The sequence below is a fragment of the Eschscholzia californica genome, unplaced genomic scaffold, assembly GCF_041429995.1.
Source record: "Eschscholzia californica isolate CP2 unplaced genomic scaffold, dmEscCali1.0.p SCAF_6, whole genome shotgun sequence".
NCBI classification, from domain to species: Eukaryota; Viridiplantae; Streptophyta; class Magnoliopsida; order Ranunculales; family Papaveraceae; genus Eschscholzia; species Eschscholzia californica.
The window spans coordinates 34,314,651-34,337,482 of NW_028238483.1; the positions used below are offsets into that span (position 1 = coordinate 34,314,651).

Below are 22,832 nucleotides of genomic sequence, written 5' to 3' on the forward strand. Positions count from 1 at the left end.
TTGACTATTGACCCAAGAGATTGGATATTATATAAAATGGTTCGTTTTCTAGTTTTTATGGGGCTTGTGTTTAACTCCAAGGACATAATGCCTATAGAGAATTTGAGATAGATAAAATAAACTTTTATCCTCGCTCTCATACACAACTATACTTAGACCAAGATTCACCATGATCAAATGAGGATATGTGTGATTTCACATACTCCATAATGGTTCCGAGTCATAAGTTATATCAACACAATGGAATTCTTTTTTGGGTTATTTCCCTAATGGCCCCCAACTTTGTGACCAGCTTCCCGCCTGGCCCCCTACTTTACGAGAAATACCCATATGGCCCCCTATTACCGTTAACTTTAACTTTCTGTCACTCTCTCTCCTCCATCTCTTTTTCTCTCTCTGCCATGTCACGCCACCTCATCTGTTAGGCCACCTCATCACCTTCTCCGGCAGAGGTCGCCGGCCGGCCAAATTTCCGGCCGGCGACCTTCAAACTAAAAAAAAAAAAAAAAATATTTATCTCTCTCCTCTCTCTCTCTAAGAACTCCGGCGAAGGAACCCTTCGCCGGAGTTCGTCTGTTCTCACGAACAGACTAGATCTGTTCGTGGGAACAGACGGATCTGTTCTCACGAACAGATCTGGTATGTTCGTGAGAACAGACGAACTCCGGCGAAGGGTTCCTTCGCCGGAGTTCTTAAAGAGTGAGGAGAGAGATAAAATATATATATATATATTTTTTTTTAGTTTGAAGGTCACCGACCGGAAATTTGGCCGGCCGGCGACCTCTGCCGGAGAAGGTGATGAGGTGGCCTAACAGATGAGGTGGCGTGACATGGCGGAGAGAGAAAAAGAGATGGAGGAGAGAGAGTGACGGAAAGCTAAAGTTAACGGTAATAGGGAGCCATATGGGTATTTCTCGTAAAGTAGGGGGTCAGGCGGGAAGCTGGTCACAAAGTTGGGGGCCATTAGGGAAATAACCCTTTTTTTTAAGTTGAAAGTTGTTTGTCATGTGAAGTTAGACTGATAAAGATATGACATAAGATATATGTGTAACATGATTAGACTGATGAAGAACTTCATTTTCATGGAATATATTATAGGGTTATTTCCCTAATGGCCCCCTACTTTGTGACCAGCTTCCTGCCTGGCCCCCTACTTTACAAGAAATACACATATGGCCCCCTTCCGTTATAACACCGTTACTCTCTCTCTTCCATTTCTTTTCTCTCTCCTCCAGCATGTTTTCTCTCTCTGCCACCTCGTTAAACCAGCCACATCATCGTCTTCACCTGCAGGGTCGCCGGCCGGCCAAATTTCCGGCCGGCGACCTTCAAATTTTTTTTCTCTCTCTCTCTCGAAAAAAAAAAATTTATAAAAATTCTCTCACCTCTCTCTCTCTAACTCCGGCGAAGGGAAACCTTCGCCGGAGTTAGATCTGTTCATCACACATCTGTTCATCACGAACAGACCAGATCTGGTATGTTCATCACGAACAGACCCTGATCTGGTCTGTTCATCACGAACAGACCCTGATCTGGTCTGTTCGTGATGAACAGACCTAGCTCCGGCGAAGGTTTCCCTTCGCCGGAGTTTAGAGAGAGAGAGGTGAGAGAATTTTTAAAATTTTTTTGTTTTTTTAGAGAGAGAGAGAGAAGAGAGAGAAAAAAAAAGTTTGAAGGTCGCCGGCCGGAAATTTGGCGACCCTGCTGGTGAAGACGATGATGTGGCTGGTTTAACGAGGTGGCAGAGAGAGAAAACATGCTGGAGGAGAGAGAAAAGAAATGGAAGAGAGAGAGTAACGGTGTTATAACGGAAGGGGGCCATATGGGTATTTCTTGTAAAATAGGGGGCCAGGCAGGAAGCTGGTCACAAAGTAGCGGGCCATTAGGGAAATAACCCTATATTATAACATTCGAAAGTAACCATAATTGACCTTCCAAATACCATGCTATAATCATAAGATCTTCATAATATTTTGTATTTCATAATACATTATGAAGTTTTAAATTTCATTGTTGTTTGTTGTAAGAATATTTTTTTTAGTGATTTTGTAGTTTATGACAAGTTTCCTGCTCCTAGTCTATGATAAGTACTCAAATAACGTTTTTTTTTGGGCATTTCAATGCATTCACTAGAAAGTCTACTTTCACGTTCCCACAATACCCCTCCTTAACTTTTATTTTGTTTTGTTTTATTTGTTCATTTTCTTTCTTCATCTCACCTCATCATCTTCTCGTCTCCCCCTCGTAACAGTTACAATGTTATTGTCATAACATTCTCAACCCAAAATCTTAATTTCAGATTTCAACCAAAATTTTACAATAAAATTAACAAAAATAACGTCGCTAATCAAATCAAAACCAATGCAAATCGTACTAAATTTTTTTTCCCTATGAAGATCCCTACTCTTTTTAAGGCCTTTGCTATTGGAAGAACAATTTTTAGCAAAGACACTGCATTAGATAAGAGAGCATTCTTTTTAGAATAGGGAGAGATAAACACTTATTTTCTAAAATATCCCAACTTTAAACTTTAGTCCCTCCCTTCAAACTATTTTCTACCAAAAGATAAAGAAGAGATAAAAATCATGTTCGACCAAAAACCTGTTCGTCGGTTAAAAAGAGAGAGAAGATAGATAAACACCCTTAAAACCGGTTCAACCAAAAGAGAAAAAAACTCTAAATTTGTTCGTTTCTATCAAAGAGAGAGATAAAGATGGAAACTTAAACCTTAAATGATTAACACAACACTCGTCTCCATAGAGAGGTTTGCAATTCTTGTTATTGCTTGATTTCTCCATAGATTTTTTGGGTTTTAACACTGATAAGTAACTTTTGAAGATTTCAAGTATCAATAGTGCAATGAAGAATACAAAGAAGAAAAGGTAAGAGTTCTTCCTCATCTTCTGAACTGATTAATTTGTTTTGGTTATAATTTCAGTTGGAACCTTTGCAAATCTCTACAATTCCAGAACAACTGAAAATTTAAACAAATTTCGTCCAGAGCGGATGAAAAAACATAACAATAATTTCAGCCGGCTCGACTGAAATTTATTGTTTTTTTCAGCGGACCCAGCCGAATTTTGTTGTCTTTTTCAGCCGACCCGTCCGAAAATTGTTGTCTTTTTCAACCGACCCAACCAAAAATCTTTTACGAAACAAAAACGACCTAAAACCCTAAAACGTTTGTTCTACCATAGAGGAAGACAAGAAAATGATTTTTCTTTACCCGAGGCATATTATCTTCATTATATATGTCTTTGTTTAAGTCAATATCTTCTTTTAGTCGATGTCCTCGTTTAAGTTGATGATCTCGTTTAAGTCGGTGTCTTCGTTTAAGTCAAAGGACTCTTCTTTCTTGATGTAGGTTGTCTCCTCCTTCATTAATGGTGATTTCTCATCAATGAGATCCCGATGCATCATTAAAAGTTTGAAATTAAGACTATAGTGATGGTAAACTTTGCAAATTTTTTAATACTAATCGTGATGTTGATAGTAGTGACGATATTAGGGTTGAGTTGTTTATGTGAGAAAAAATTAGACTTATTATTAATTTTTATCAAAGTCCTTATATTTTAGCACTATTTATTAAATGATCCTTATAATGTCCTCCTTAAAATAATTTGGTAAAGGAATAGCAAATACATAAATTGATCTTTCTAACGCACTGCATTTACTAAACATTGTTCTTCCTATACGAAAAATCAAAATTGTCAAAATGGAAATTAATGCTGGAAATTAAAAGACTTCATTGATAAAGCAAAATTAATTTTCATAGACAAAAAATGAAAAAGGAATTTAACGGAATAGATTTTGATTAGTACATAACTTGATTTGATGGAAATAAAGTACACAGACGGGTATATTTATAGACTAGAATTTTACCTACTAACTAAGACCACTACTAACATGATCCAACGTACTTATGCGTTGACCCCACTAACTTATCCATTAACACCATTGACTTACCACTAATTTGACCTACTACTTTCTTAACTACTAACATTAATCAGTAAATTACTGGAATCGGAGCCAATTTTGGCTCGACCTGACTCGTCAAACTCAGAAACGAAACGCACCATTGCGTTCGTCTCGTCGAGCTCTTCAGTTTAGAGCCAATAATCACTCAAATCCGATTCCGGGTGAATGTAACACCCCTATTTTCTATATATATCAAATTAGGTGGAAATAACAAAACTCTAGGTCAATTTGGGGTTGGGCCTAATATGAAGAGTAAGTTAGTGTGGGCTTGAGTATCATAAAATAGAAGTGGGTTAGAAGGAAAACTAGGGTTGCTTGAGTTAATTATATAAAAAGGGGTCTAGAGCTCTTTTTGTGGATCTAGAACAAAACTTAGAGAGAGAAAGAGAAATGGTATTCTCTGGAGAAGATTTTGATGAATAAGTTGAAGAAATCTATGTATTGTTTATGTTATGGTTAGTATATCTTCTTAATCTTCAACAAGCCACTCTTAGTAAATGAAGAATGGATAAAGAAGAAAAGAGGTAGAGATGGAGTTTTCTAGAGAGAGAAAGAGGCATGATGGTGGTCTTGATGTCATCTAAGGCAAAAGAGGTAGATTTCTTATCTCCTAATTCTTTTTGTGAGAACTATCACTTTGATAATTCTATAGAGACCAAACTTGAGAAACAAAGAGAAAGATGCTAGGAAAGTAAAGAAGATGTAGAGATTAATTCTTCTCTGTTGTATTGATTACATTGAGGTTACATGTATTTATAGTAAAAGAAAACATAATTAGGGTAAATCTATGATAAACATACAATAAAGATTTATGCTAATCTAAAATACAAAGAGGAGGTGGAACCGGTGGGACCGGCTGCTAGACCCGACCGGGTCGGTCGTGTGTGGCATATGGATCGGGTGGCCGATCCATATCCGTTACTCTAACACTCCCCCTCAAGTTGGAGCCGGAATGCTAATGAGGCCCAACTTGCCAACAGTATTGCGGAAGGCTTCTGCACCAAGTGGCTTTGTAAAGATGTCGGCGAGTTGTTCGGAAGAGGGAGTGAATTGCGGAGAGATTAACTTGCCTTTAATCTTCTCACGAACCAAGTGGCAGTCAATTTCTATATGCGTGGTTCGTTCGTAAAAAACCGGATTTTCTGCAATGTGAATTGCAGCTTTATTGTCACAATGGACTGGCATAGGAGAAGAATGATTAATGCCGAGATCAAGGAGAAGTGACTTGAGCAATTGAAGCTCACAAGTCAGAGTAGCAAGGGCCCGATATTCGGCTTCCGCAGAAGATCGGGCAATTGTGTGTTGCTTTTTAGATTTCCAAGAAAGCGGACTTGAACCAAGCATGGTTACATAACCCGTGGTAGAACGACGGGTTGTCGGGCATCCAGCCCAATCAGAGTCACAAAACCCTGAAATAAGTAACTTGCTAGAGGAAGACAAAAGGATGCCTTTCCCTATGGAGCCTTTAAGATAGCGAAGAACGCGGCAAGCGGCGTCTAAGTGAGCGGAGCGTGGGTCCTGCATGAATTGACTAAGACTATTAACAGCATAAGTGATGTCAGGACGAGTGACTGTTAAGTAGATAAGACGGCGATACACGGAAGGATCCTGGAGTGGAACACCATCGGTTGGACCAAGTTTTGATTTCTGATCCATGGGAAATGGTGAAGTCTTGGAGGCCGTGAGACCAGAATCTTTGAGGATGTCGACAATATATTTCCGTTGACAGAGAAATATACCTTTGGAAGAGCGAGAGACCTCAATCCCTAAAAAATATTGAAGGCGGCCAAGATCTTTCAGGGAAAAGGCCGATCGTAGGAAACTTTTAAGAGAGGAAATCGCAGCATCATTATTTCCTGTAATGATGATGTCATCAACGTAGACCAACACATATAATGAGGTGGATGATTTTCGATAAGTAAAAAGTGAGTAGTCAGACAGTGATTGAACAAAGCCCCGATTAAGAAGAACGGATGAAAACTTGGAAAACCATTGACGGGATGCTTGTTTGAGTCCGTAAAGGGACTTGTTAAGACGACATACCCTTGTTTCCCCTTTAGGTGAAAATCCAGGTGGCAATTTCATGAACACTTCTTCATCCAGGTCTCCCTGGAGGAAAGCGTTGTTAACATCAAGTTGATGAAGGGACCAACCTTTGACGGCTGCGATAGAGAGAAGTACACGGACGGTGACTAATTTTGCGACTGGAGCAAAAGTGTCATTGTAGTCGAGTCCTTCGACCTGAGTGTATCCCTTCGCGACTAGACGGGCTTTATACCGTTCCCATCTGCCCGAAATTTGATTTTATAGACCCATTTACATCCAATGGGTTTCTTACCGTTGGGAAGATGAGTTAGAGTCCAAGTTTTATTGGATTCGAGAGCCTTGATCTCATTAGCCATTGCTTCTCTCCAATGAGGTGAAGTCATGGCCTGAGTGAAGGAGGTAGGTTCGGAATGAGACAAAACTGATGTTAAGAAAATTTTATGAGAAGGAGAAAAGGAGTCGACGGACAAAAAATCAGTGAGTGGGTAAGGAGTATCTGATTTTGAATTTAAAAACGGGAAAGAAACATTGTTACAATCGTAATCCGCAAGATGAGCCGGAGGTCGTCGATTGCGAACCGGTCGGTCTAATGTATCAAGACCAGTCGGTATGTCGACAGAGGCCGAACCGGAGGTGATGTGACCAGAAGTGATCTGGTCGGTAGAAGGGTCCACAGAGGTGCCTGTAAGATTTAGGCCAGTGGGTGTGCCGGCAATAGCCGAAGTGGATGGAATGGGAGGAGTGCCTCCAGAGGAGGTAGAGATGGAGGTGCCTGTAGGATTGTCGGCATGAACGTGACGGGTAAGAGGTGGATCTGGACCCGTTAGGAGCTCCCCCTGTGACCGGACCGAGGAGTTGCCGTTAGACAATGATGGTGGCACAGTGGACTGACCCGAGCCCAGTAGACCAGGGGAATGTGGTGCCGATAGAGGAACAGACCCGTGGCCAGTAGGGTAGTGAAACGACCCATCGTCTTGAATCGAAAGAAATTGAGCTGATGGTGAGGAGGTCGGCCGATCGAATTCTTGCATCGGGAACCGATCTTCTTGGAAGGTGACGTTACGTGTCGTAAAAATCTTATGATTTGACAAATCATAGACACGATATCCCTTTTGCCGTTAGGATATCCGATAAATATTCCACGTGTAGCACGTGGATCGAATTTGTGTCGAATATTTGTGTTATGTGCATAACATAAACAACCAAATACTCGAAGATGGTTAAGAGATGGTGGAGAACCGAGAAGGACTTCATGAGGGGATTTCCCTTTAAGAATGGGGGTCGGAATCTTGTTGATTAGGTAAACGGCCGTAAGAACACATTCCCCCCAAAATTTGAGAGACAAGTGGGCTTGAAAACGTAATGCCCTAGCCACATCAAGTATATGGCGATGTTTGCGTTCTACGACACCATTTTGTTGGGGTGTGTATACGCAACTTCGTTGGTGAATGATCCCTTTGTTATGAAATAGTAGTTGGAGTTCGCGAGAAAGAAACTCCGAACCATTGTCGGATCGTATCGTTTGTATTTGAGGAAAAAGATTTTCACCACTACCGGAATAAACGTGTGAGATTTTAGAGTGAAATTGAGTTATTGTGTAGTTAATGAAATTGGAAAGAATAGTAAAAGTTTCCGATTTAGAATGTAGTAAATATACCCAAGTACATCGGGAGAAATCATCAACTATGGTAATAAAGTATCGACAACCAGAATTAGAAATAATATTAAATGGTCCCCATAAATCTATGTGAACTAATTCAAAAGGTCGAGTAGAATTTGAAGTACTAGAAGAAAAAGAGAGACGTGGTTGTTTAGAGATCGGACAAACATCACACGGAATTTTATTCATGAATCCACTCTTAATACATGGATTTTTAGAAACATTAAAATTAAAACGATCCAAAGAAGGGTGGCCTAGACGCCAGTGCCATAAATTGAAACTACTAAAAGAACTAGAAAAAGTAGAAAATATCTTAGGTTCCGTGCGATAGAAGTATAGTCCGTCATGAGGATCACCAAGTCTAATCGTCCTTGTTGTCAACAGGTCCTGAAAGATACAAGATTTAGAGTAAAAAATAACACTACAATCAAGAGATTTGGTAACTTCAGAAACGGAAATTAGATTGAATTTAAACGATGGTATATGTAAAACATGATGAAGAATAAAAGTTTTACTAAACAGGACGGATCCAATGCGAAGGACATGAGAACGAGATCCGTCCGGTAATCGAACATAGTAATAAGGAGGTGCTTTTCTATATGAAGAAAAAGAAGATAGGGTAGCACAAATATTCTTAGCGGCACCCGAATCGATGACCCATGGTAGTGAATAAGAACCATTACCTGCTAGGTTTACTAACGGGTCAGTGGTGCCCGCAGCCGAGGTGCCTCCAGCAGCATTGCCTTGTTCATATAAACGAACAAGGTGATGGTATTGCTCTTGGGTCATGGACGTCGCTGAAGGCGCCCCCTGTTGAGATGGGTCAGAGACCGAACCGTTAACGACAGAACCGTTAACCACCGAACCGGCAAGCTGAGTTGTTCGCTGACGTGGCGGGTAGCCGTGTAGCTTGTAGCACGTGGCCTGGAGATGACCGTGCTGATGACAATTGTCGCAGTAGGGTCGGGTTCGTTTTGGTCGGATTCGGTCCTGTCGACCGGACCGATCAAACCGTCCAACCGAGGACTGCTGTCCGACAGCAAGGGTCGCGGCTTCCGAGCTTGCGAGATCCGAGTTAGTTAGGTTTTGTTGAATCTCCTCTTGCTTGACCATGCTATGAATCTTGAGGACCGATGGGAAAGGGTCCATGAGGAGTATTTGGCTCCGAATAGCAGCGAATCGATCATGGAGTCCTTGAAGGAACTCCATGGCTCGATCTTGAGTAGACCTATCAATGAGGGCTTTTCCATGACCACATAAACATGGTTCAATGGCAAGGAGAGATTGAAGCTCATCCTGATGTGATTTGAGAAGAGTAAAATAGGTTGAGACATCCGAACCTTCCTGTTTCAAGGTAGAAATAACGCGCTTAAGTTGAAAGATCTTTGGCGCGTTTGTTTGATGAATTCTTTCATAAAGATTTTGCCATATTTCTACAGCAGATTCATCATAAAGGATGGACTGACGGATGTCAGCATTGACTGAGTTGACTAGCCAGCTTGACACAAGGTCATTACATCTCTCCCATGCATGTAAGTCAATGGGAGTTGTTGGTTTTTTAATAGAACCGTCAACAAATCCGAGCTTATCTTTTGCTCGTAAAGCTATCTTCATCCCTCGAGACCAGGAGGCATAGTTATCTCCACTTAACAGAGGGGTAATCAGAATGGTGGTGGGTGAATCAGAATGATGAATCCCAAACAAAGTAGAGGAGTTTGGTGGGGTACCAGGGGTATATTCAGAACCAGCATCAGTAGGTGTAGTCATGGTGAAATAAGAGAAGCAAAAAATAAATTAATTCCAAAGAAAAAAAAAATTTATGGCTCTTATACCATGTGAGAACTATCACTTTGATAATTCTATAGAGACCAAACTTGATAAACAAAGAGAAAGATGCTAGGAAAGTAAAGAAGATGTAGAGATTAATTCTTCTCTGTTGTATTGATTACATTGAGGTTACATGTATTTATAGTAAAAGAAAACATAATTAGGGTAAATCTATGATAAACATACAATAAAGATTTATGCTAATCTAAAATACAAAGAGGAGGTGGAACCGGTGGGACCGGCTGCTAGACCCGACCGGGTCGGTCGTGTGTGGCATATGGATCGGGTGGCCGATCCATATCCGTTACTCTAACACTTTTGTAGGTTTTTTTTCAATTGATTCCATGATAGGTTTAGTATTGTTAATCACATAAAGTTCTATAAAGAATGATTGAATGATTTAGATATTAGTTCTATCTTGAATTGCATAAAATATCTATATATGATAATGTTTTGGTCTAACTTCAAAATTAGATCTGAATTTATTGGTAACGAATCTAGGAGTCTATCTTATATGGTTGGAAAGGTCTGTTTGTCTACTTTCTAGTGGTTCAAACGGTGAGTTAATTGGAGTTCCTAGTGAGGAGTTACAATAGTTTTCGTACGAGGTGTCAGAGCAGTCCCTACTGTATTTCTGTCTAGATTAAAAATAAATCTGGTATTGATTGGTAATGAATCTTAGTGTGTATATTATATGGTTGGAAAGGTCTGTTTGTCTACTTTCTAGTGGTTCAAACGGTTAGTTAATTGGAGTTCCGAGCGAGGAGTTATAATAGTATTCGTACTAGGTGTCACAGCAGTCCATACTGTATTTCGTTCTAGATTAAAATTAGATTTGGTATTGATTGGTAATGAATCTCGGTGTGTATCTTATATGGTTGGAAAGGTTTGTTTGTCTAATTTCTAGTGGTTCAAATGGTGAGCTAATTGAAGTTCCGAGTGAGGAGTTATAATAGTTTTTGTACTAGGTGTCGATACAATCTTCAATGAGCGAATTGATTGAGATAATTCACATGGTTTCTATTCTTTAAGCAATGTATTTCCTAGGTATATGATACCTTATATTGGTGAGCCTACATTTGTTAACTATTATTGTTATTTGTTTGTTTGGGGTTGTGATCCACGTGAGGATCTATTATGAGCATCATCAATATTGACTTGCCATTTTTTGTTGGCTTGAATGGTTTGGTGAACTTGTTTGTAATTCTTTATTAGAGCCAATGTTTGTGGTGTGATGCTATTATGTGTGTGATGCTATTATGTGTGTGATGCGATTGATGTGATGGAGGGTTGAATGAGTTTATGTGGTTGGTTCGACCCTCTCTACCGAAGGTGATGTAGGTATGGAGCGTAAGGGGTCGGCGCTAACACAATGGATGACCTTGTGGACTACACTCTCATTCGACTTATGTTTGTTGTATGATGCCATTATGTGTGTGATGTGATGGAGGGTTGTATGAGTTTATGTGGTTAGTTCGACCCTCTCTGCCGGAGGTGATGTAGGTATGGAGCGTATGGGGTCGGCGCTAACACAATGGATGACCTTGTGGACCACACTCTCATTCGACTTATGTTTGTTGTATGATGCTATTATGTGTGTGATGTGATGGAGGGTTGTATGAGTTTATGTGGTTGGTTCGACCCTCTCTACCGGAGGCGATGTAGGTATGGAGCGTATGGGGTCGGCGCTAACACAATGGATGACCTTCTGGACCACACTCTCATTCAACTTATGTATGTGGTATGATGCTATTATGTGTGTGATGATGAAGTTGATGGACGGTTGTATGAGTTTATGTGGTTGGTTCGGCCCTCTCTACCGGATGTGATCGAGGTATGGAGCGTATGGGGTCCGCGCTAACACAATTGATGACCTTGTGGACCACACTCTCATACAACGTGGATACCAACTTGTCATATCATTCGACGAGAGTTGGATGATTGTGTCTTTTGGCATAATGTTTTGTGGACTTAATCGTCAAGTCAGGTTTCTATAAAGGTCTATCTTAGTGAATAGTGCGATCTTTTTATACCTATTGAAAAGATAAAGATTATTATCACGAGAGTTAATATTGGATTAGAAAACGAGGACGTTGAAAGCCTAATAATCAAGAACATAAATTACTAATTTCTACATGCGTGTGGTAAATCTCGTTGTATTATGTTAGTTGTCACGTTAAATTTCAGATAACGCCAATAATGAATATGAATGAAATACTTCCTTCATTGGGGATTGAGCTTGCCTACCCGAGACTTAGGTTTAAGGAAATCTACTGCAGTTGGGTTTTAACCCAGCTATTTCATTTTTCAGGTATTGATTGTGCACTCATGGTAGGCGTCGCTCGTGGATCCAGTTTGAAGGTCTCAAATCTTCGATTTCAAGGCGGCTTGAGATTTGGGATTTGGGGCGCTACAGTGAATGAGCAATTCAAGTAGAAGATTAATTCCTAGTTGCCCCCTACTTTGTGACTAGCTTGCTTTATGACCCCCTATTTTCCGTAAATTCAAATATGGTTGCCTTTTTTAAAGTAAATGTCATAACTACCCTTCCTATAAATATGTTTTCAAAATAAAATTAAATAGAAAACATGAATCTACCTCACTTCCCTCTCCACCTCACATCTCTCTTCACGTCACCTCTCTCTCTCTCCACGTCACCTCTCCCTCTCTCCACGTCACCTCCCTCTCTCTCCACGTCACCTCTTTCTCTTTCTCTCTCTCTCCACGACACCTCTCTCTCATCCCATCTCATCTCTCTCTCCAACTCACCTCTCTTTCTCCAACTCACCTCTCTCTTCTCCGACAAAGGTCGTAGGCCGGAAAATTTACGAAAAACAGATGAATATAAAGGAAGCTGGTCACAAAGTAGGGGCCCAATTAAGAATTAATTAAAGAAAGGAAGATAAACTAAAAAAGTAAATAAAGATATGTATTAAAGGAAATTGGAAATTAAGTTGTTTTGTAGTCAATGCATTGCAATGACGATAAAGAGACCATTCGAATATTTAGCATAAACTAGGAGGTAAGGAATGAAACTGGTTAAAAGGTAGGAGGCAATTTGAGAAATAACACTTTAGTGGATAATATGTTCAAATTATTGAATATTGTCACTCCATAATATTATTATGTTGTATAATTGTCATAACGTATCGTGATTCATACTTGTTTGTACATAGGTGTTATCGTATAAATTTGTGACATTATTAAGCGGGTTATGTCAGATAAATATTAACGAGCGTATTCGAATGAGATGCTGGATAGCACTTCAAACCCGAACTTAATCAGTTTATTTCAGCGAGTCGGTCGGGCTGAACCCGCCTTTAGGTTTTCGGGTGTCCATGGGCTCTAATGGACTCGGGTACTCGTGACAGGTTTTGGTTTATTTCAGACTTTTTTCCCAACCCCTCTACTCAAGTAGGGTGGGAAAAAAGTCCGCAAACACGAAACCCGTCAGGGTACCCGAGCCTGTTAGAGCCCACGGGTACCCGAAACCCGAAGGCGGGTTTAGCCCGATCGATCCGATGAACAACGGGTCAGGTACGGGGTTTGAAGTGCTACCCGGCATCCTGCTCGATAATCTTAACCCGACAACCCGCTTAATAATGTCATCTATTTATACCATAATACCTATGCACATTATATGCATGTATGCTTGCTTAAATGAATTTATGTATGCATGTATAACATATATATAGATATATTTTTGAAGCATTTGAGGTGTATAATATAAATATAAGTACATATATTGTTGTTCAAGTGCGGAGTGCCCTTGACACAACATTGTTAAGAGAAACTTAATTAAATTTTAGTTTCGATAGAAATTTCGGTACCATCAAAATAGAAATATTTATTCATTTCGATCGAGATATTTTGAAACTTTGGTGAAAACCCGATACTCGACCGCCCGATACTCGAAAAGTTTGACGGACTTGGACGGGTTTTGGACACTAGGATTTTTTAAATAACCCGTCCGATTAAACTCGAAAGCCCGAACGAACATACAGTTTCAACACCCGGCTGGCCCGACCCAATGAATGACATGAACCCGACCCGGACCGATTCCCACCCCTATACTCAAGTGAGGGTCTTTGGCTACAGCATGGTAACCTGGTAGGTGTATCCGTAGCCACTCTCTCATTTGTATTTTATCTTTTTCATAACTTTAGCAGACTTTCCCCTAAATGAGGGTTTTAAACTAGTCGACGTTTATCTCCTTCATCTTCCCTCTCTTGAAACTCAAATGTTATCTTCTTCCGTCTCTGTTTTTACAACTTAATAAGAAGCTTCAAACATGGACTGTCTCACCACTTCTCGTTTCCTTCTCCCTTTCAGAACAACAACAAGAACAACAACAACTTTAAAAACAACCAACACCCTTTCTTCTTCTTCTTCTTCTTCTTCTTCTTCTTCTTCAAAACTAAATTTTATTATCTTCGCCTCCAATTCCAAAAATGGGGATGAACCCAAATTCGATGAATGGGACCAAATGGAGCTCAAGTTTGGTCGCATGATCGGTGAAGACCCCAATCTAACCCTAGCCAAGGTACTTTTACACCTCCCCATTTCTTCAATTCTCTCTTTTTTCAATGTATTTGTTTTAATTTGAAGTTCTTTTTTGCTGTGAATTGTACTATGATTTTGTATTTGTTCAGGTAATTGGACGTAAATCGAACCCAGATGTATCTTATCTTGAGATTGAGAAATCATTTAGTAAGAAAAAAGGAGTTTCAGATAAGGAAATAGTTAGTGTGCCATTTGGTGATGATAATGGGATCGAGAAATTAAATTCCTTGAATTTGGTCCGTCCAGTCCCAAAAAAAGGAATTAAATTTGAAAAATCAGAGAACAGTTTGAACCCTAAAGTTAGAAAAGTAGTTGATAGTAGTAGTAGTAGTAGTACTAAGCCCAAAGTTAGTAGCATCCTTAATGTGGCACTAAGAAAGCCTTCAAGTTTTCAGCAAGATGATGTCGATATTCAGAAATTTTCAATGCAAATTAAACCCAATTTGGTGTTGAAAATGAGCAAGGAGAAAACTAAAACAAAGAGTGATATTAAATTATTAAGGAAGCCTGAAGCTGTGGTTTCAAGTGATGATACTAATCAAGATCAAGAGAAGAGGGATTCTGTTGGGTTGGGTATTGGTGAAGCAATATCGGTGGAAGATATTCAAGAGAACAATTATGAAAGTATACTTCAGAAACCTAGTTATGATTCATTTTCAATGGTATCTGAAGTAGAAGATGAATCAAAAATAGGTATTTGTTCATATCTTTATTGGTCTCAGAATTGGAATAAAAATAGAATTTGTTATAATCTCTTGTTCAACTAATACAGCTCTTGTTTCTTCAAGGATTTCAGCCACTTGAGAGAAGTGATCCGGAAGTTCATTCGAATGATGCTGGATTAAATCTACAACCTTCTGATACCAGCTCAGTCAACACTAGCAGTGAATTCTCTAATGAAGCGGCTTTGCTTGGGAAACCTCAAAGGTATTCTTTGGTTTGTACTTCGTTTAATTTGCTCATCGACGTCTCCTTAAGTAGTTGGGTTGTAGGTTAAATCAATCTATGAAGCAAAGTTCTGTTCCTTTCAAGGACGAGAAGACCCACGTGGCTGTTAGTATCCACGATGAGAATGCTGAAATTGGGCAATTCATAGCTGCAGAACCTCTGAAGGTGACCAACCTTTACTTTGTTCCTCTGGACATGCTCGTAATGGATTCCTTATCTAATACAATTAACTTAAAATCATAGTATATTGTAACTCTACTAGGAGCGCGAAGATGTGGATTGGACAAGGGCAGAAGATCTGCTTAAAAGTGAAGAAAGGGAAGAAGTGGAGCTGATTAGTTGCAGCACCAGAGGGTTTGTTGTATGTAACCCTTTTGTATAGATGAATTACTTAAAATAATCCATTTTTTCTTCTTTAGTCTCTCTTCATTTTCCTTATTCACTACGCAAAGTTAATTATTGTACTCTTTTTCACTATACCGTTTTGAAAATTAGATGGACGTGTATGGAGCTTTTACTGTACAATGTTCACCCGGATCTCTTCTCACTATACTGAATTGCTGCTATTTTCTTTATCTTATTCAGGCATCTTTTGGATCTTTAATAGGGTTCTTGCCATACCGCAATCTTGGAACAAAATGGAAATTCTTAGCTTTTGAGTCGTGGTTGAGAAAGAAAGGCTTAGACCCAGCCTTATACAGGCAAAATTTAAGCATTATTGGGGGTTACGAAGTCCAAAACAAGAATGTTGTGCTTGATGGAAATCCAAATCCAGCAATATATAGGAAGTTGGAAGGTGAATTGTCACAAGATGCCAGACTAGAGGATCTTCTTCAGATATATGACCAAGAGAAGATCAAATTCTTGTCATCCTTTGTTGGTCAGGTTTGCGTACCTCGAGTTAATTTCCAAAAGCATATTTTTTTGATTTAAGATTTTGTCACATTGCGAGCTTTCTGACTGTGCAGAGAATAAAAGTGAATGTGGTGTTTGCTGATAAAAACTCTAGAAGGCTGATGTTCTCCAGAAGGCCTAGGGAAAAAGAAGAATCGGTCGAGAAAAAGAGAAGTATAATGGTAACTATGCATTTGCTTATGTTACTTTGACACTAGGAACTCTCTAGGGATACCCTTTACTACCATTACCTTATGTTACTGAAAATTCGCTGTTTTGATCCTCGAGTATTCGTGCAATATACCACAGACTTAGTAAGAAGGGTACATGGTTTATTGAATTATTTCAGAAATAGACCAGAGCTGCCTCTTTTTTTCTTCTTAAATATGGAACTTGGGGCTCATCTCCTGATATAAATAAGCCAATACCATGCTACGGTCAGTAAAAAGTCAAGCCCGATCACATTACTCCTTCATTTTAGGCTTCTTTATTTATATACGCCCATTTAAATTATTTCTTTACTTCCCATGTGTTGCTTACTTTAGCTACTAGGTAAGAACAAGAAAGTTTATTTCTACGGAGTATAATGTTTACTTTCTAGAACGGAATTTCATTATTCTTTAACAGGAATATTTCAATTTATTTTACAATTTTTCCTCTTTGCGTAGCTTGTTAATTTTGATCTTTTATATCTAAAACGAGGTCCAAAGTTGTTATGTATATTTCCGCAAGTCTTACTAGTTTTAGACTTTTAGTATGTTTTGAAGTCTTAGTGAGGGATCTTCTATATGAGAGCTCCTAAGAGTTTGAAGTTACAGTTGTTTTCTTATTTTTGGTTTTCAGCAACACTGGAGTTATCTTGAAGTAGTAATTCATGTCTATTTTAGTACTAGTTAATATTCTTGAAGAGTTATTCAGTTTGTCTGTCTAATTATTCCAAAGATTATATTGTTGGAGCTCCCTTAGATGTGCTTATATCAGAATCCACCCTCTCACCCCTGCCATAGGAAGTGCCTGAATGGAACTTTACAAATGAAACCTGCAGACTAAGACATTAAGCCTATGAGTAGAGGAACAATAAATAACTGATCGTTGGGCTGATTAACTTGTGTAGTGATCGGCCAATACCCAAATTCGTGTAATTGACATGTAGTTCTCCCTGGATGGGCTGCTGATTCCTAGTTCAACTGCATAGCCTTCAATTCGGTGGCTTAATCTCCTTAGAGTTGGAAATAAACGGCATTTTCTGAACGCACCAAATGAGCTTATAGTCTTTAATGTCCCTCTATATGTTGAACACATAAATTTAACTATGACTTTGTAGTCCTCAGTTAAAAAAAACTGTATTATTGATCTTTTGTTACTTCTATTACATCTTTCCGTTTGACTTCTATTTGTTTGCTAGTCGGTAATGGAACAGATTTTATGGTCATCTGGCTTATAACTTTTCATGTTTATCTCTGTGCAGGCTAGACTTAGTGTTGGAGATGTGGTGAAATGTTGCATTAAAAAAATCACATATTTTGGAATATTTGTTGAGGTAAGTGAGAGGATCTGGATTGTATTCGTATGAAGTTACGTGGGATAGAATGTTGTCCATGTGCAAGTAAGACTTATGACTTACGTAAGCTTTATTGATCAACTCATTCTCGTACATAAATTGATGAAGGTTGAAGGAGTGCCTGCACTGATTCACCAATCAGAAGTGTCATGGGACGCGACATTGGACCCCTCATCAGTTTTCAAAATTGGTCAGGTATATTGTCTAAATGCATAGAATTATGTTCTTGCAGGCGACATCAACTCCAAAATGCTCATTTTCCGCCTCTCTGATTTTACTTTCTCGTGGGGAACTATGATATCAACAATATCTTCTCTTTCAGATTGTTGAGGCAAAAGTTCACCAATTAGATTTTGCACTTGAGCGAATCTCATTGTCATTAAAAGAAATAACGGTACTTTATCTCTGAAACTACCTTTCTCATTTAACCTGTTTCTGTATAGTAGTAAGCCATCTGGAAACTTCTGTAATAACTAATTGCTTATAACTTATTTTGTTTTATTGCAGCCAGATCCACTGATAGAGGCATTGGAGTTTGTAGTTGGTGACCAGAACTCTTCAAATCAGAAAATTCAAGCTGCAGAAGCAGATGACGAGGTTCTTCTCTGCACCCTCTCAGCATGCATATTTGGATTACCTTTTCATTTTGTTGCGACGCTTGCTTTAGAAATAATCATTTGAGTTACTATTCAATTGATGGTAGGACTTTTTTGAGGCTAAGGTTGTGTTTGTTGTTTGCTTATATGAAACCAAAATTTGAAATAATCAATTTAGAGGAGTCTAAGCGATAGACTATCGAATCGTATAAAAATGAGCACTACAAACAATAATTTTTTTTATAAATTGTAGTTATCTAAAGTCAGAAAATGATTATAAGTTATAACAGATAAAGTGATTGTTATAGTAGTAGCGTAACAACGACATTCGTTAAAAGAAAGTGCTTGGATACAGTCACAAAAACTGACAATTCTGTTTTAACAATGCTTTTCTTGAAACCCTAATAGTGCGCCCACAAATATGAAGTCTATTGTCAGTGAGCAGTATGGAAGCATGGTGGCATACTCTAAGACACTCATGTATTGTCGAGTTAACAATCCCATGGGAAACTGAAAACTTTTGCCTTGTCAACCTATTGACCAATGCACTTGTTAACCCTGGAGCTGCTGCTGTGCTGCACTTCAACAGCTTTATTGCTCAGTTTTTATGCACAATTTTTTAGAACAAGGAGAATCGGCCGAGTCACTAGCCTTCGCTCGGGCTCGGGCTCGGGCTCGGGCCAAGCTGATTCCAAGCTGTGTTCGAGTTTGATGGCTTAGTGGTAATACATATTTGACAAGAAGTGTAGCTTATGCCCATCCTTGAACCAATTTTGTTCAAGTGGAGAGCTTTTTAAGTGCCTAGGTTCGACTAGTCCCTGATTTTATAGCTTAGTCAGTACCATAGTTTTGTGATTGTACCTTAGTTCTTGAAAAATCTTCCACCATATAAATTAATATTAAGTTTAACTATAAAATTATTTATTGTATGATAGTCAATTAGCTTTGTTGTTTTGAACCATTTTGTTGAAAAGGGAAAGTATCACTGTACAATTCTGTAAGGCTGAAAATAGCTTCGGCGAGGGTGCGAATAAGCCTATTAGGAAGCTGCAAGGCCTTCAAAACAAAATTACCCTGTTGATACGATAGCTTCCCAAATACAGTGAAATCCAAGTAAGATTTGACTTATAGCCCACCCATTTATCTCCCCTCCTCCAACTGTATAGGGATGATTGGACTACTTCTATAGTTTCTTCTGTCCTCACTGCTTTGCCTTCGAATATGGCACTATTCATCTCCTTCTATATTGCCATATCATGGCATGAGGTATTAAGCTCCGCACCTGCTTCCCTTTCTTTGAAGTACGTGCTGCCTCCCATTGATCAAATGCCTCGTACAAGTTTTGTGGCATACATCAGGATATATTGAAACTTCTTACTTTCTTAGGAAGAAATGCGACACTTTGAATGACTCCTCGCGTTGCATTGAACCTTAAGGATAAAGTGAGAGGCTAAGAAACTGGTTGGTTTTGCATTGAACTTTACGTCAAGATTTCTTGATGAATATCGGATGGCTGTCTATATCCGAAAATAAATTGGAAAGCCACCCTCATATATATATATATAATCTCGGTGTGTGTGTGTGTATTAGCAATATTTCCAGTATAAGAAACTAATTTGGTTTGTATTTGCAATTGCTACTGTATTTAGCGGACAAGGTATATAAAATTAAGTATCTCCAATAAATTATTGTATCCTATACTTAGTTGCTGCTTTCGCTTTTTAATTCTGATCCGTTAAGTGAATTTGGCAGTGGCCTGAAGTGGAATCGCTTGTTAATGAACTAAAGCAGATAAAAGGAGTTCAATCAGTTTCTAAAGGCCGGTTTTTCCTAAGCCCTGGTTTAGCTCCAACTTTTCAGGTATGCGAAGCTTAATGGTATGTGTTAGGATGCCGTCTAAATGTTTAGTGTTTCTTCAACGACATTATGAAACTTAGAAAAGATATTCCTGCTGTTGTATCAATATAGAGTTCTGAAACTGGTGATAGAACACTTAAATGGTCGACTAATTCAAATTACCTATTTGTTTAGAACTCTTAAATTTAGGATGCTTAGAACTCTAGTTTCCTATTTGTTTGAACTCTTGAATTTAGGACACTAAATATCATTTAATAAGGAAGTACTTCTACTTTGATAAAATCAAAACTCTATCTTGGTCGCTCCATTACAAGATAAAACTGTAGATTTTCGATCTCCCCTCTCCGGGAATAAAATTGTCGTGGTGGCTGTTGAAACCTTAGCTTCCTAATACTAATTATCAAAAGCAAATAAAAAGCGAACAAAAATATATAAGAAGATAAGGGCAACCAAGATGTTTATTCATCTAGGCGGTGGCTAGGCCATTGCTTAGAACTCTATTTTCCTAATTTCTTTTAATTTGTAAGCTTAGGAAATTAAATACCTTTTAATACATTGAAACTATATTTAGTGCAAAATATAATTGAAACTATTATTTTTAACAAAAAAATACTATTTTATGTTGGTTGCTAATTATCAATATGAATGAGACAGCCCTTATAGGCTCACAAATCTAGACTCTAGAGCCATCTGCTACATCGTTAGGTCTATGAAAGTGTTTTACCACTTCGAGCCATGCAAGAATTTACGAGTATACACAAATATGTTAGTAAGAAGGCTATTGTATCAGTTTATCACTATGAAGTACCATCGGTAAAAAAAAAAAAAAATTCTTTCACATATGTTTGTAACTTTGTATTGTTTTTGCTCTACTCCCTTAACCTTTTAATTTTCAACCGTCGTAAGCTTATGTTTCTGATCCTAATACAAATACCTTTTTCTGAAACCAGGTTTATATGGCATCCATGTTTCAAAACCAGTACAAGTTACTCGCTCGTTCTGGAAACAAAGTACAGGAGGTAAAAAAATGTTTGAATCCATTAACAAAAACTTCATAGTTCAATTCTTCCCATTAAACCACACTTAGACATACTCGTAAACTAGTTGCGTAGGTTGTGTTTTTTGTATTTTCAGTCACTTATATTATTTCCTTGCTTAAACCATCACCTAAAATTTGTTAATTTAACGGGAAAGGAGAAACCGAGAAGAAAAAGATTTGAATCAAGTTCCTTACGAAACTAACACGAGGTGGTATTTTGGGTTTGTTTAGGTGATGGTGCAATCCTCTCTGGGCAAAGAAGAGATGAAAGCTGTTATTTTAACATGTACAAATAAAGTGGAGTAATCAGTTCTGTTATTTTCATTCGTAACTCTGAGTTCCTTGTTTTATAATTTTATTGAAAAAGGTAGTAGGAGGCAGTGTGTATCATTTTTATTTCTTCATTGAGTTATGCATTAAAGGAGATTAACCTACTTTCTTTTCTTTAGATGATAATTTGCGCTATCTTTGGTCTCACACTAGAACTTCGTAAAATTACATTCTTCTGTAATCGATGGTAGCTTCTGTTGTGCAATAATTCTTGAATTTCGATAAAGAGTAGGGTTTTTAGAGTGGAGTGATTTTTAGAGTGGAGTCATTTGTTGTTCGCCTTCGACTTGAAGGATATATTTATTTTTTGGCCCAAAATTTTATAAAGTTGTATATTCTCCATAATCTTCATCTTCATCCTTATCCCCCCTCAACCTTAAAACCTCTAACTACCACAACTTCTGGCTACCGTAACCACCACCAAGTCATCTTCATCTTTCTCCTCCTCTCTCTCTCTCTCCTTTCTTCTTCTTCCTCTCTTTCATGATTTATGAAGGTTAACTGAACAAAATTCATAGGAGAGAAACAAAAATCTTTAGCGTTAGGGTCAAAGAAAAGTAGCGACACTAGTATTTGGGTCAAGAGTTTGACCGTTATAGAGTTCTGGGTCACAGACTAACCGTTGACCCAGTTGACTAGAGATGGTAGTTAACAACCGTTAGTTTGTGACTCAAATGTTAATGTCGGTACTTTTTCATTGACCCTAACGCTAAGTTTACCTTTTAATCATTGTTAACATGGGCGTCTTACAAGAAATTAGTGAAAGATGTGTGGGTTTCAGGATGTTAGCAACAGTCACTCCAATGAATCTACTGCTTATCATAGACCCCTTCAATGTGTCAAGGAAATAGTCGTAAGAACTCGCCTGATGAGATTCCTAGAGGGAAACTGTATCAAACACTCCGGAAGAAGATTAAGTTCATGTGATATTTGTGAAAAATATTTTGAAAAGTATAGAGTGTTCTACGATAAGAAAGATGAGTGTCGTGAGAAGAAAAAGACAGTGATCTAGAGAATTTGTAGGGAAAAAATTCATATTTTGAGGCACTGGTACAATGATTTTCGCATCGGAAAGACACAACGTTTTGACGACGCGTATTAAGTGCAGAATAAAACATGTTCCAGATATGATCGACATATTGAATTCAAGGAATATTTATGTTTTTGACTTACGTTTTAGTTTTGCTATATTGATTAATATGTTTTTATTTTGGCATTACAAGTTACTTTGAGATATTTAATGTTAGGGTCGGTCAACGTAAAGTACCGGCAACATTTAGGTCACAAATTAATGGTTGTTAACAATCGTCTCTAGTCAACTGGGTCAACGGTTAGTCTGTGACAAACTCTATAACGGACAAACTCTTGATCCAAATACTAAATATTCCAACTAAAAACCGTAATCTTTGATCCTTTTTGTATCTTGCCAGCTTGATTCTTTTTGTATATTTTAACTCTTTAAAAGTAAGAGAACTTCAAGTACTGATAAAAATACATTTACACTATGCCATCAAACAACACCTTAAAGTATAA

General features: G+C 38.3%; 1 protein-coding gene and 1 long non-coding RNA gene across 2 annotated transcripts; both read left to right on the forward strand.

Annotated features, from left to right (window-relative positions):
* The first annotated feature begins 4,330 nt into the window (after nt 1-4,330).
* Nucleotides 4,331-12,098, forward strand: LOC147533959 (uncharacterized). The gene is made up of 2 exons (XR_015227534.1): nt 4,331-4,572; nt 11,823-12,098. It is a non-coding gene; the product is annotated as an uncharacterized LOC147533959 (long non-coding RNA).
* Nucleotides 12,099-13,581: 1,483 nt separating this feature from the next.
* Nucleotides 13,582-21,433, forward strand: LOC147533960 (Nucleic acid-binding, OB-fold-like protein). The gene is made up of 14 exons (XM_086647411.1): nt 13,582-14,054; nt 14,164-14,767; nt 14,863-15,001; nt 15,067-15,187; nt 15,285-15,383; nt 15,608-15,907; nt 15,991-16,098; nt 17,385-17,456; nt 17,586-17,672; nt 17,800-17,871; nt 17,985-18,074; nt 19,826-19,933; nt 20,881-20,949; nt 21,201-21,433. Exons 1-14 carry the CDS (start codon nt 13,803-13,805, stop codon nt 21,273-21,275), a joined length of 2,196 nt encoding a protein of 731 aa, XP_086503537.1. The 5' UTR covers nt 13,582-13,802; the 3' UTR covers nt 21,276-21,433.
* Nucleotides 21,434-22,832: the final 1,399 nt, after the last annotated feature.

Excerpts from the sequence above, each read along its gene's own strand:
- LOC147533960 (XM_086647411.1), top strand. The coding sequence starts at position 13,803 with ATGGACTGTCTCACCACTTCTCGTTTCCTTCTCCCTTTCAGAACAACA. Across the intron at positions 15,908-15,990 it reads TGTCATCCTTTGTTGGTCAG|AGAATAAAAGTGAATGTGGT; the intron begins GTTTGCGTACCT and ends CTGACTGTGCAG. Across the intron at positions 19,934-20,880 it reads GTTTAGCTCCAACTTTTCAG|GTTTATATGGCATCCATGTT; the intron begins GTATGCGAAGCT and ends TTCTGAAACCAG.